This window comes from Gobio gobio, assembly GCF_949357685.1.
Source record: "Gobio gobio genome assembly, chromosome: 22".
Taxonomy (NCBI): domain Eukaryota; kingdom Metazoa; phylum Chordata; class Actinopteri; order Cypriniformes; family Gobionidae; genus Gobio; species Gobio gobio.
Window position 1 is genome coordinate 40,848,404 of NC_137118.1, and position 14,412 is coordinate 40,862,815.

The window sequence follows — 14,412 nt, forward strand, 5'->3', positions numbered from 1 at the left end:
TTGCACTATTTTCTGTTTATTTTGAAAAATAAAATAATTCATTTTTGTTCAATAAATATACTGTCATTAAAATATGTTAATATAGAAATATATAGAAAAATATAGAACCAAAATAATCTTAAAAAGTAAAGATTCTGAAAGCATTGAAGGAGATCCCATAATAATTTAATATAGATTTACATTAGTAACAATAAATTATATTTTATCATATGATATGATTCATATCACATTTTTAAATATGATGGTTTCATTATAAATATGGTGATTATCTCTAGGGTGGACACCCAACTTAATATATAATATTTACAATCTGAATGAAAATCATTAACAAGACCTTTGTCTCAAAATATATCCAATAATTTTTGTGATTCTTATTTGCTGCTTAAATATATATATAAAAAAATTAAATCATCAAATATTAGATCAAATTTGCACAGAATCAACTTTGTGCTATACTGCCACCGATTGTGTCAGATTAGTAAATTTCAAGGTGCTTCTTGAAAAGCAGATGTTTTGGAAAGTGCTGAGGCAAGTTTTTGTACCATCTAGTGGTTTAGAGGAAAATCAAATCAAGGAGCCTTTTAACCCCGTGGGGCCTTTAGCCCTGTTGTACCCTATTCTGTAAAACATTACTCTATCGTTCAAAAGTTTGGTACAATGTGTTTTAAAGAAATTAATACTTTTATTAGGATGTATTAAATTGATCAAAATGGATCAAAATGAACATTTATGATATTACAAAAAATATATATATATTTCAAATAAATGCTGTTCTTTTGAACTTCCTGACAATGTATCAGTTTCCACCGAAATATTAAACAGCACAACTGTTTTCAACATTGATAATAATCAGAAATGTTTCTTGAGCAGCAAATCAGAATATTAGAATGATTTCTGAAGGATCATGTGACTCTGGTGTAATGATGCTGAAAATTCAGCTTTGATCACAGGAATAAAATACAATTTCAAATTTGTAATAGTTTTTAATTTGTAATAGTATTTCACAATATTACTGTATTTTTGATCAAATAAATGAGCAGAAGAGACTTCATTCAACATGAAAAAGCCTAACCAACCCCACATGTTTTCATACTAAACGACTATTCAAAAAGGAAGCGCCCTTCAATATCTCCCGCCCCAACAGGAAATACGTCAACACATGATTTTTAATTACACAATGTTATGTGGTATTTAATGTTCGATCTAATAGATACATTTCTCAGCTAGCTTGCCATTATACTCAAACGCATACGCAATAAGGACAGCATTTATTCTGAACCCTACGCCTCACCTGCGACGGGTCGGATGGAAAATCAGTGGGACGGGCTGCAAGTTGTGTTATTCTTTCTCCGACAACTTACAGAGTCGGAGTTCAACAAATCAATTGTCCCCATAAATTAGCAGAAACAATTTCTGAAAGCTTGGAGAGCGATATCAACCCTCGCTGTATTTTCATGACCAGCCGGCGGTAAGCTAAGTGCAAACATATGTCCAGGCTTAGCCCGGGCCTATGAGGGGTCCTTATGAATGGAAAACAGGTGTCTGGGTCATTTGTGCCAAAATACCCAAGTTAGCTCCCAGGGTCAAAGGTTAGGCCGCTAATGGCTGCCTTGTGGCGCACAAAGGGTTATGGGAACGCGAAGAACGGCTGGAGTTAAACATCTGGGATATGTTGAGTATATTTGGCAACGCAAGCCTCAGGTGCAATTAAACTAAAGCACTGACACATATATTAAACTGAGTGTCCGTGCACCAACCTTTCTGCTGTCCCCTAGAGCTCCAGCTAACGCACGAGACCACGAACGATTGTGCTATTCTAGAGAAACAAGGCTAGATTTCCTTCGGCCAAGAGATATCCTCTCACACTGCGCGTCACCCAGAGGAAAGAAGAGACTTAATGAGTTAATCAGGAAATAATTAGGCTTCCACATAGAAATGTATGGTTACCTTGTCATCCTTGTCATATTCTTCATCCACATCCTCGAGAAGGTCCTCCATCGCTTGCTATAAAGCAACAATAAGAAAAAAATCACAAATGCGATCTCTTTGATATCTCGGATGTTTCTACTTGGAAAAACAGCAATAAGTTTAACTCTTTCCCCGCCATTGATAGGATGTCCAGCGTTCCATGTTTTCACTGTTATGGTAGGGGGCGCTATGACTCATCTTCTGAAATAGTACTGAATTTACACCGTTTTATGATTGTTTTGTTGTTAGGTTTAGTAACTTGTCATTTTGTGACATTTGGAGTTCATTTTCTACTCAAATTGACACATACATACTCAAAAATGATCTATCGAATGTTACGTCATTGTGGTGTACCAAGTATTGCGGTCGGTCTCTGTGTTCAGGTGGCGCGTTACTTCTATTATGTAGATATGGTGTCTACATTATATCCATTTTATTTACTTAGATGTTTCTAAGTAAAGCATACAGTTTAAGTGTGGTTTAATTCAGTGTTATATTGTTTAAGTAAAAGGTATTGCAAAGGAAACTTGCAAAGGTTACTCAACCTTTTACTGGCCAAGATAAAATGACTTCTTTTCTTTGTTCATTTTACTTAACTTAGTTAAGTAGAGTTTACTTAATTCCATATGTGAAATTTACTTTTAAAAAATTCGCCAAAAAATTAAAGGATGTTCACTTTAAAAGAAAATGACTCCATGATTTTTTTACCCTCAAGCCATCCTAGGTGTATATCGGTGTTATATTAATAAATATCCTGATGTTTCCAAGCTTTAAAATGGCAGTGACGGGGTCCATTGAGTTTGAAGCTCATAAAACTGAATCCATCCATTATAAACGTACTCCATACGGGCTCCAGGAAGTAAATAAAGGCCTTCTGAAGCGAAAAAAAAATCTATATTTAAAACTTAATGGAGTAAAATATCTAACTTCCACCAGACCACATTCCGTATCCAGCTTACAAAGAAAGTGTGATGCCTCTCGCAGTTCAAAACGCTTACACTACGACATACAGTACATACATCAGTTGAATACGAAAAGCGGTCCACCGGAAGCTAGATATTTTACTTTATAACATTTTAAAATATTGATATTTTTCTTACAAAACCCCATCGATTTGCTTCAGAAGGCCTTTATTAACCCCCTGGAGCCGTGGGGAGTGCGTTTATGATGGATGGATGCACTTCTTTGAGCTTCAAACTCAATGGACCCCGTCACTGGCATTATAAAGCCTGGAAACATCCAGATATTTATTAATATAACTCCAATTGTATTCATAAGAAAGAAGAAAGTCATATACACCTAGGATGTATTGAGGGGGAGTAAATCATGGGTTAATTTTCATTTTAAAGTCAACTAATCCTTTAAGTAAATTTTATGTATCATATGTAATCATATGCATATGTAAAATAATGCAATCATCAATATTAAGCAGCATATAAATCAAAACTGCCCAACATTATTGAATGAAATGTCGACCCAGGGTGAGCTACAGGACTGTGCAAGCATTACGGGCATTGATGGACTCGATCTACTCCATCTGTGTTTGATCGTTGTTCTGACTCCGACCTGGATATAGTCTGACAAAAATGCATTTTTCTCAGCTTTTTGCTCAAAATGTTGCTTTTTTTAACTGCATTAAGCTAGAATAAATCGTTGTTGTTGTTGTTGTTGTTGTTGTTGTTGTTGTTGTTGTTGTTGTTGTTTAAAGCAGAGGGTCTGTTCTTTCTTTTGAAATACTGCATGTTCAGACATTCATACAACAAAATATTCTGGTGGCCATGAAACTTTTGGGAAAATGTAAAAAAATGCTGGCAGTGGCTGGCAACTTTTTTTTTTTTTAAACGCTAACAGGCAGAGTTAAAATGGAGAGCAAATATATTTTGCAAAAACCAAAATAAACTTGAATCACATTAAGTGAGATCATGATATTAGCTTAAACATTTCTCATTAAAGTGTTATGAAACCCCTGTTTTAGCCTGGTCGTTCACACCTCAGAGTCGGAAAAAGTCTCAAGAAATGGGCGCGTAAAACTGTGGAAAAGTGAGAGTGTAGAGGGGAGACAACAACCAATAAAACACAGACCTACAACACTCACTATACAGACCATGAATATTAAAATATGACCACGGAGAAAAAAAAACAAGGTTAAGGGCACCTTGATGTATTTTAAAAATCGAACCCTATAAGAACAAACTGCCAAAACGAATGAGAAACGCGAAAGAACGTTTAAAAGGTCTAATAATATTTTCAATACATTTAAGAGCACTACAGTCTCTGTACACATCAGTTTAACACAGAAAGAATAAAGGCTACTTTTTTGCCCATTGTTCTTTGAAATGTCGGTCTACATCATTGTCTTCCGTGTATCAGAATAATTCATTGTGTCATGTCATCGTGTTCATGATCAGACGTACGGCTGTATCAGTGTCCTTATTTGCACATATTTCATTTGAAGATGACGTGATTAAATATATGCGCATACAAGTCCATGTTTAGTGCACTAGAGTATATGAAATGTGTCCATTAAAAACTTGAAACGTCCTCACTCCAGTCTGTATCTGATCTATATGATCCACGTGATGAGAGTTGTTGAACTCATCGCGGAAACTGTGTTCTTATGTGCGCGCCACTTGTTTAAATTCTCCGCTGTAATGCGATCTCATGTGTAATACAGCACAGTGATTGGGTTAAAAGAGCTCATCTCATGAATAAATGCAGAGGACCGCTGACGTAGAATCTTGCCTGCAGCCAGTCACACACTCCGAAGGCACGCTTCTACCTCAGATTCGTTGACGTTGCTTCGACTTTGCTTTTACGTAAGAACGAAATTGCTCAGACAAATGCAATAAATAACCAATTTTCAGTGCTTTTAGTGTTTTCAGTGATGTGCAGCATGTAGATATAATTTCACATCTCAAAAAATGTGTTTTGCAGTTTCATGACCCTTTACATTTTTCCAAGGCATGCATTTACATTATTTAATAAGGATAAAAATACAATACTAATAATAGCATTTAAAATAGTTCGAAAAAATCATCATATTTGGACTTTTCCAAGCCTGTAAATCACAATTTTACACTCATGAGAAACCTGTTTTTTATTCATACTGTCAACAACCATCTCATTTGTATTTCTTCATAAGCAATTTTAAAAGAAACATCTGATACGAAGTTGATGTCTAAAAGAAACATAAATGAAGACTTGAGCAATGAAAGATCAACGTCAGGGGCCGTATTCACAAAACATTTTATCTTACCACTAAGAGTTCTCCGAATAAAGAGAAGCTAAGAGTAAGGGCGGGGTTGACCTCGTTGCTATGGATGATGTCATCCTGCTTACTAACTATGTACATAGGCCCTGTACCAAATGGCACACTTCATGTGCACTTTTGGTCTTGTGGACTTACAATGGCCGCTGCGTGTGCGTGTCGGGATAGTTCACCAAAAAATGAAAATTAGCCCATGATTTACTCACCCCCAAGTCATCCTAGGTGTATATGACATTCTTCTTTCAGACGAATAAAATCGGAGTTATATTACAAAAGTCCAGGCTAATCCAAGCATTAGAATTTGATTCATAGTTGCTCTGTTTTTGAAGTCCATAAAAAGTGCATCTGTCCGTCAAATAACATGCTCCACACGGCTCCGGGGTGTTAATAAAGGCCTTCTGAAGCGAATCGATGTGTTTGTGTAAGAAAAATATTCATATTTAAAACTTTATCTAGTAAACTTTCGAACAACCGTCTTCCGTGGAAAAGTGTTGAATGTTGAAAGTGAAACTCAAGATGCGTACGTTACGTCATGACGAGCTGACCTGGTCTTGTTAGTCTTTCGATCGGCAGGGGAACTTTCAACAATTTTTCCATAAATTGAACAGGGAAGGCGGTCGGTCGAAAGTTTACTTGATAAAGTAAAAAAAATTGATATTTTTCTTACACAAATGCATCGATTCGCTTCAGAAGGCCTTTATTAACACCGTGGAGCAGATATATGATGGATAGATGCACTTTTTATGGACTTCAGAAACAGAGCAACTATGAATCCAATTCTAATGCTTGGATTAGCCTGGACTTTTGTAATATAACTCCGAGTTTATTCGTCTGAAAGAAGAACGTCATATACACCTAGGATGACTTGAGGGTGAGTAAATTATAGGCTAATTTTCATTTTTGGGTGAACTATCCCTTTAAGTCCACGAGACCGCAGGGTGTCCCATTTGTCATTTTAGGTCTCAGAAGGGTGCTCGCGAGAGCCCCCTTTGAGGTCGATATGCGCCCTCGATGTGCACTTCTGCAGAGTCCGCACTGATGCTGGTTACGCAGTGGCCTTCTTCCCAGCAGTCAAAGTGGCATTACGTCGTGGAAGTGCGGACTCAGAGGAAGACCGTGAGGGTTTAGGGTGCCATTTGGGACAGGGCCATTGTGATTGGCTGATAGGGGAGGAGTCTCTGTCAATGATTTAATTATAAAAATATTGTAGAATGAGGTATCATTTTATCATATTCAAATAAAGACTTTAAAATAAAATGTTTACCATATTCAAATAAAGATTTTAAAAAGTAGTCACTAATTAAACAAGTATACTGTATGTTCAGCTAATTGTCAGCCTCTTGCATGTCTGCATTTGCGAGAGATTGCAGAATCCAAGCGACAAATTATGTTTTATAATCAAAGTTCGGGAGGAGCACTATCTAATCAGCTTGAGTATATACATTACACACAGCCGACTCCCCTAGTTACCTCGACAGCTTTCTGCATCCCTCCTCCACCCCAACTCCTCACTCTCAGCCCAGCCGGGGATTCGGGGGAGAGCTCGGAGCCCTCGAACCCGTCCCCAAGAGCTCCCCAAATAGGCTTATTTTACTCTTTTACTCTATCCAATCATTTGTAAGTGTGAACTCATGAAACAACTGCCACAGGTAATCAGAAATTATTTCCTTTTTTATTTATTTAATAAATAATTATTAAATATTTTGTCTTTTTATTATGATAGGACAGTGAGTAGACAATGAGTTTGAAAGGGGAGAAATGTTGGGATTGTTTGTGATTTGGTCTTAGTGACTTAAGGGATAGTTCACCCAAAAATGAAAATTCTATCATCATTTACTCACCCTCAAGTTGTTCCAGACATGTATGAGTTTCTTTCTTCTGCTGAACACAAAAGAAGATATTTTGAAGAATGTTTGTAACCAAGCAGATAAAGCAACCATTGACTACCATAGTATTTTTTTCCCTACTTTGGTAGTTTATGGTTGCTCAATCTGCTTGGTCACAAACATTCTTCAAAATATCTCCTTTTGTGTTCAGCAGAAGAAAGAAACTCATACAGGTTTGGAACAACTTGAGGGTGAGTAAATGATGATAGAATTTTCATTTTTGGGTGAACTATCCCTTTAGGAGTCCTCTTGACTACTAACATGTCACTGATTTAGGAGCTAGTTTTAGCACTAAAATGTTTTGTAAAATACTCTTAGAGCAAAACTTTAGGAGTCCTAAAATTAGGACTGACACACCCATTATTTTTATGAGTTTCTCCTAAATCGGCAAGTTAGGAGCTACTTTTAGCTTTAAGATGTTTTGTGAATACGGCTCCTGAGCAATAACACTTTCCTTAGAATGTCATTTAAACTCTCACGTTGCATCACACGCAGACTGATGGCAATTTAATGGCAACTGTTCCGCCACTTATTAGCCGTTAGGCCACATATGAAAACGTATACGCATACGACTCAGATTTGTGACAGACTGTATATTTGTGTCAATCTCCGTCTGAATGTGAAAACGATTCTCTCTGTCTGTCATGTGTCCGTCAGCTGAAATCCAGCTCACAAAAAAAAAAAGCAATACATTTTTTTATGTTGAAATTCATGCTGGTCAATATGATAATTCCATTTTAATTTGTGAAGAAGTGGAAAATTATTATTTTATTGTTTTGAGATTCATCTGATGCATATCACTACTGACTCTTTGACCGGATACTCCTGAATAAAAATTTAATTAAAATGTTGATGGCTTAATTGGGAAGTGAACACCCTCTCATTGAAAGTCATCAGCACTCATTCCACGCCATTTGAACAATTAAAATGGAATCAATTTTCAGGGAGTTTTGCCTACACACTTAGTGTGATTGGCAACATTTCACGATGGCATGAAATTAGTTTGACACAATTTAATTGGAAAATGCGATAAGTAAATACACCAGGTAAGTGGAATGGCACGTTTAAGAGCTCGTATATCTGTGCTACTTTTAATTACCTCAAGTAATTGGAATAAAAACATTCAATTCCAGCTGTGCACACACCTTAAAAAAAATAAACATGCACAATATAACATAACTGTTTATTGACCTGGAATAGTTGAGGGCGGGTTCAAATAATCAAAGACGCTTTGAGACGTTTCAATTTCCTGTGACGGCCTACAACCACCATGTGCTTAAAATGAGCTAGAGATAAATGTCACAAATTTAGCAATCATTAGACTCATAAAAACACTCACCATACTTCCCTCGCGCGGCTCCTTCCCGGAGGCCAGCAGGAAGTAATTCCAGGTCAGCAGCAGAAGCAAGGACAATGGAACCATATAGATCTCGAAATTCCAAACCACCACCACAAAGATCTGAACAATCAGGACAATGCCACGATTAAGAGAAGCATTTTATGGACTAACAGAAGGGAATGTACAAATGATTCAAATTACTTCATGACAATAAGTTACTACAATTAAGATATCTTCTAACGTTTAATAACTTTTTAATACACTTACATTTAAAATTAATAAAGCAATAAACCATTATCAGTATTATACTTACTATATACTCAATGTTCAATAAATAATAACATTTATTATTATTAATCATCACAATAAAATATTCTAAATATACTTCTTAAGTTGTATACTAATACAGCGGTTATCCTTACTGTACTGTGTAGGTTTATGATTGCCAAGCTACATGACAACCTGGTGATAAATGTTGTTTTTTAAAGAAATTCATATTTTTATTCGCACTTAGAATTGATCAAAAGTGAACAGGAAAATCATTTGTTACAAAATACTTCTATTAAAAAACTGTTCTGAACTTTATATTAATCAAAGAATAAAGGAGGAATACCACCAAAGGAAATAAATTATTATTTTAAAATAGAAAACGGTTATTTACAAATATAATAATATTTCACAATATTACACTTTTTACAGTATTTTTGATCAAATAAATGCAGCTTTGGTAGGACACCTTCAATATTTTCTCACATTATCACAGTTTATTCGCTATAGTTTAGAAAATGGTAATAAAATATGACAAGAACTTAAACTGTGTCAGCACAAATTCATCTTGATAATGTCAGATAACTTTGATTGGACGGTATGTAATGGATTACAATCAACCAATCAGCTGTCAGCTGTTCAATTTAAGTAAACAAATTGGATAATACCAATTTAGGTCAACCAATGACCAAGCAATGCTTCTTTTTGTTCAGTGTGTGTGGTGTAAAATGTTGCATTAGCAATTCAAGAAAAAAACACTTAAGCAAAACATGGTCAGGTCAAAGTGTCTGAATAATTTTGGTACCAAATTTTGATACATGTTACTGGTAGTCCACTGTATGAATAATTTTTGGGTATAATATGTCACAGTTTACTTTATTTTGTCATCCTCACATAAATGGACTAGAGTGTCCTGCACCCACTAGTAAAAAAAAATATCTGGTGTCTGAATAATTTTTGGTTTGACTGTATGTATGTGTATATATGGATGTCATAGCTGTAAACCAGAGTTGAACTCAAATCTCGGTAAGCTCATTTTCAAGAACAGGTACAGATGAAAATAGTCATGTGAATCTATTGTCAGAGAGACTGAGAGTGTACAGCGCCTCCTTCAGGTACAGGAGGGAAGTGTGTGGATAGAGTGTGTGAATGTGAGTGAAAGCGAGAGGGAACCGTGTGAAGGACTCTTGAGGTGTTCAGAGAGGGGCAGGCGGGGGTGCGGGTGAGGTCGGGCGCGAGGTCACAGCGGGACGTCGTCTAAGAGATCACATCTACTCGTTTTAGCTGAAGGGTTCTTCAGCGCTAAACTATGAGCACACTTCACACATCACAGCTCTTCAACACACAAGAGTCACCATCCATCCATCCATCCACCCACTGACCCACCCATCCATCCATCCCTTCGTAAGTGAGTTTCTTTGAGTTGTATGTCAGTGGTGTAAGTCTGTGATTGGCTGTTTGTTTCTGTATGTTTATACCAGTAGTGTTTTGCCACCTACCAAGAGAGCGCATAAACTCCTGCGGGGGGACTCCCATTGAAAACAGCTGTTGATGTAGGAGCCCACGTTAATGAGGGAGAAGATGCAGCGCTTCACTCGGTTAAAATTCTGCTGCAGCAGCTGACATGAGAGAATATGAGACAGAAATTCAACCACAAATAAACCACAAAACAACCTCTTCAAAAATAATTATCATTATATGACAATACACCTGAATACCAAGGAGTTAGAAATTATTATATATATATATATAACTTTATTTCAGCTAGTTGCAAAGAAAACATTTCTCATTGTTTATCTTGATGAGCCAACAAAACAAACTGAACTAAACATTACTAAAAATATTAAATTAACAAATAAATCACTTTTTTTTCCTGTAATTAATCGCAATTAAATACAATGGAGTTTTTAATATTTCACAGTTACTCTCAAAATGTGGAAACAACTTAAAGACTTAAATGTATGTTGTAATGGCATCTTTTCAGTCCTTCCAGAAAAATGTGGCTTTTTTTTTGTGATTGTTGCGGGCAAAAATCCTTGATTATGCGGCACGTTTTCTTAAAAAATGCGATGGAAAATGCGGGATATTTATGCAATTTTATGCGATAAAATTGCGGGAACTTGCAAAAACTGCGGTTTGATGAAAAAGAGAAAAAAAGCACTACATCACAAAAAGTGCTGGGAATATTTAAGTTCTCATCTTGTTTTATTGAAGACCTAAATAAACACATGGCTCAAATTTACAAAACATTGAGTCAAACAAGTTATAGCTATAGCTTTACAAAAGGAATATGCTACAACTTCTGAAAAAATGAATAAATAACTTCCTGTTTTACAGAGGTAGCTATTCAAAACAGACATTTGAGTGCTTCCAATGCACAAAGTGCAATCTCTTAAAGGGTTAGTTCACCCAAAAATGAAAATTCTGTCATTAATGACTTCCCCTCATGTCGTTGGACACCCGTAAGACCTCCGTTCATCTTCGGAACACAAATGAAGATATTTTAGTTGAAATCCGATGGCTCAGAAAGGCCATTGTCACAATGCACTTTACACTCTCAAGACCCATAAAAGGTACTAAAGACGTTGTTATAAAGTTCTATAATAACTTTATGAAGCGACGAGAATAGTTTTTGTGCTAAAACCTAAATAACGACTTATATAGTGATGACCGATTTCAAAAAACAGCATCATGAAGCTTCGAAGCGTTATGAATCAGCGAATCGATTCATGATTTGGATCGTGTGTCAAACTGCTGAAATGGCTGAAATACAAAGCATTTGCATGAATAAGAGCGTGATCATATAATGTAACACTAGCCAGAGGACAGAATAAACAGATGCTGTGCTAATTGTGTTAAAAAAATGTATGTATTAAACTGAAAGAAAAAAGAATTGCATGCAGTAACGCACTAATTTTGACAGCACTAATATATATACTGTATTCTGTATATATAGTATTAATATAATTTTATGACATTGAAACTAAAGGAATGTTCATTCATATAATCATTAAATATATTTTATAAATAAGTACATTTTCACTAGTTTTAGCTCTGAGAACACTCCTGAATGCCATAAAAATATTTGATATTATTTACCTTTTTTCAAAATTATTATATAGTATTCCATTATATATGTATTCCAACCAAAACATTAAAACAATGGGCATAAAAAGTTTGGGGTTGGTAAATCTCTTATGCTGTATTTATTTGATTTGATATTGTGAAATATTGCAATTCTGTTTTCTATATGAATATATTTTAAAATGTAATTTATTCTTGTGATCAAAGCTGAATTTTCAGCATCATTACTCCAGTCTTCAGTGTCACATGATTCAGAAATCATTTAATATGCTGATTATCAATGTTAAAAAAAGTTGTGCTGCTTCATATTTTTGTGTAATTTTGATACTTTTTTAGATCAGCATTAATTTGACAGAAATCTTTTGAACGATTATAATATCTTTAATGTCACTTTTGATCAATTGAATGTGTTCTTGCTGAATAAAAGCATTAATAAAAAAAATAGATTTTAGTTACTTTATGAATATTTTTTTAATAATATTATTCTCTTTCATCAAAGGGCCGAACGAAAGAAAATCAAACAACTTTGTTCTGGTAAGCATGATAAACACAAACCACCCCTAAAGGTGCACAAAACTCATGGCATATCAAAAAAAATGAGGCAAATGTAATCATCTCCATAAGTGATGGTGTGACTGACAGCTGGGGTTAGATATACGGGTTGAATCCACGGTTGAACTCTTCACTGAGACGGGCATAAAGGACTGAAGAATCGGTCTGTTCTGCTCAATGCGCAGCTTTGTGACAGCGTCTGATTCAGCCCAGCCCCTCCAATTCAGCGCTTTTGTCACGCAGGCACATTGAGAGAGAGGACAATGAGCAGGCACAGCCGTAGAGCCGCAGCCGGGCCCTCTGGGGTGGCCCCTCTCCTCTCATGAGGGCCGGCTTGACATTTCTATTCAACACCTAGAGCGGCAGGGCAAGGGGGAAAACGCTGCGATTCAGCACTTGCGCCCCCTGTCCCAAACACGTCGGCCTATTGTGTGGCGGGCATGGGACCGCCGGCCCTCATTGGGGTGATTTTGATTTGATTGCAGCCGTTAGATTAAAGGAATAGTTCACCTAAAAGTATTGCTTTATTATTTACTCGCCCTTAAAGGGTTAGTTCTCCCAAAAATGAAGATAATGTAATTTATTACTCACCCTCATGCCGTTCCACACCTGTAAGACCTCCGTTCATCTTTGGAACACAAATTAAGATATTTTTGTTGAAATCCGAGGGCTCAGTAAGGCCTGAATAGGGAGCAAAGCAATTTACACTCTCAAGATCCATTAATGTACTAAAAACATATTTAAATCAGTCCATTTGAGTACAGTGGTTCAATATTAATATTATAAAGCGACGAGCATATTTATGGTGTGCCAAAAAAAACGAAATACCAATTTCAAAACAATGCTTCATGAAGCTTCGGAGCGTTACGAATCAGTGAGTCGATTCATGATTCGGATCGCGTGTCGAACCGCCAAACTGCTGAAGTCACGCGAGTTTGGTGCTCCGAACCACTGAATCGACACTTCGAAGCTTCATGAAGCTTCATGAAGCATTGTTTTGAAATCGTTTGTCACTATATAAGTCATTATTTAATTTAGTTTGGCGCACCAAAAATATTCTTGTCGCTTTATAATATTAATATTGAACCACTGTACTCACATGGACTGATTTAAATATGTTTTTAGTACATAAATGGACCTTGAGAGAGGAAATGTCATTGCTGGCTATGGAGGCCTCACTGAGCCCTCGGATTTCAACAAAAATATATTTTATTGTGTTATTGTCTCTATCATTTGTGTTTCCGAAGATGAACGGCGGTCATACGGGTGTGGAACGGCATGAGGGTGAGGAATAAATTACGTTATTTTAATTTTGGTGGGAACTAACCCTTTAATGTGGTTTCACACCGTATGCTCTTATTTTATTGATGGAAGACAAATGTAGAGATTTCTAACACACACACACACACACACACACACACACATACAAAAAGTAGTCATAAAAGCACCATTAAAGTGGTCCATATGACTTTGGGTGGTAAGATATATGACATATGTCTTCCAAAGCAGGGTTATTATAATAAATAAAATTAACAATTTTTATTACTTTAAATCAAATAAATGATAATTGAAATTAAATATAAAAAATATTAAACTTTATTTAAGCTGGTCGCAAATAAAAAAATTCTCACTTTCTTTGTTTAACTTGATTACTGAAAAAACGAACATTTAATTAAAAATATATAAAAACTATATACAAAAAAAATTATTCAACCTTTAACTGATATATATACACATACATACATATTTTTTTATTCTTTATAAAGAATTGAAAGTGGGGGAGTGGGATAAATGGCCATGGGTGCCAACGTGTTTTTAGGATGCTAAAATAACTGTTCCAAAGCCATATGATGGTTTAATAATCCTGATAAAAACTGATAATCCCTACTAAGGGTGCTCCGATCATATTTTTGGAGCCGATGGTCGATCACAGGAAGCAGTATCTGCTGATAGTGATCACCGAATAGATGAAATCATAGATGAGCGATCATCATCTATTTGAAGCCTTCTTTTTATAATATATAATTATTTATAGGGATGCTCCAATC

General features: G+C 35.8%; 1 protein-coding gene across 3 annotated transcripts in view; it reads right to left on the bottom strand.

Moving 5' to 3' along the window:
• The window catches only part of mctp1b (multiple C2 domains, transmembrane 1b), a 68,126-nt gene that overhangs the window by 9,939 nt on the left and 43,775 nt on the right, over nt 1–14,412 (bottom strand). For all 3 annotated transcript variants that reach the window (XM_079804807.1, XM_079804806.1, XM_079804805.1), the window contains 3 exons: nt 10,228–10,347; nt 8,462–8,581; nt 1,948–2,004 (listed from right to left, as the gene is read on the bottom strand). In XM_079804807.1, coding sequence (XP_079660933.1) covers nt 1,948–2,004; nt 8,462–8,581; nt 10,228–10,347 — 297 coding nt within the window. The remainder of the gene's footprint in view (nt 1–1,947; nt 2,005–8,461; nt 8,582–10,227; nt 10,348–14,412) is intronic.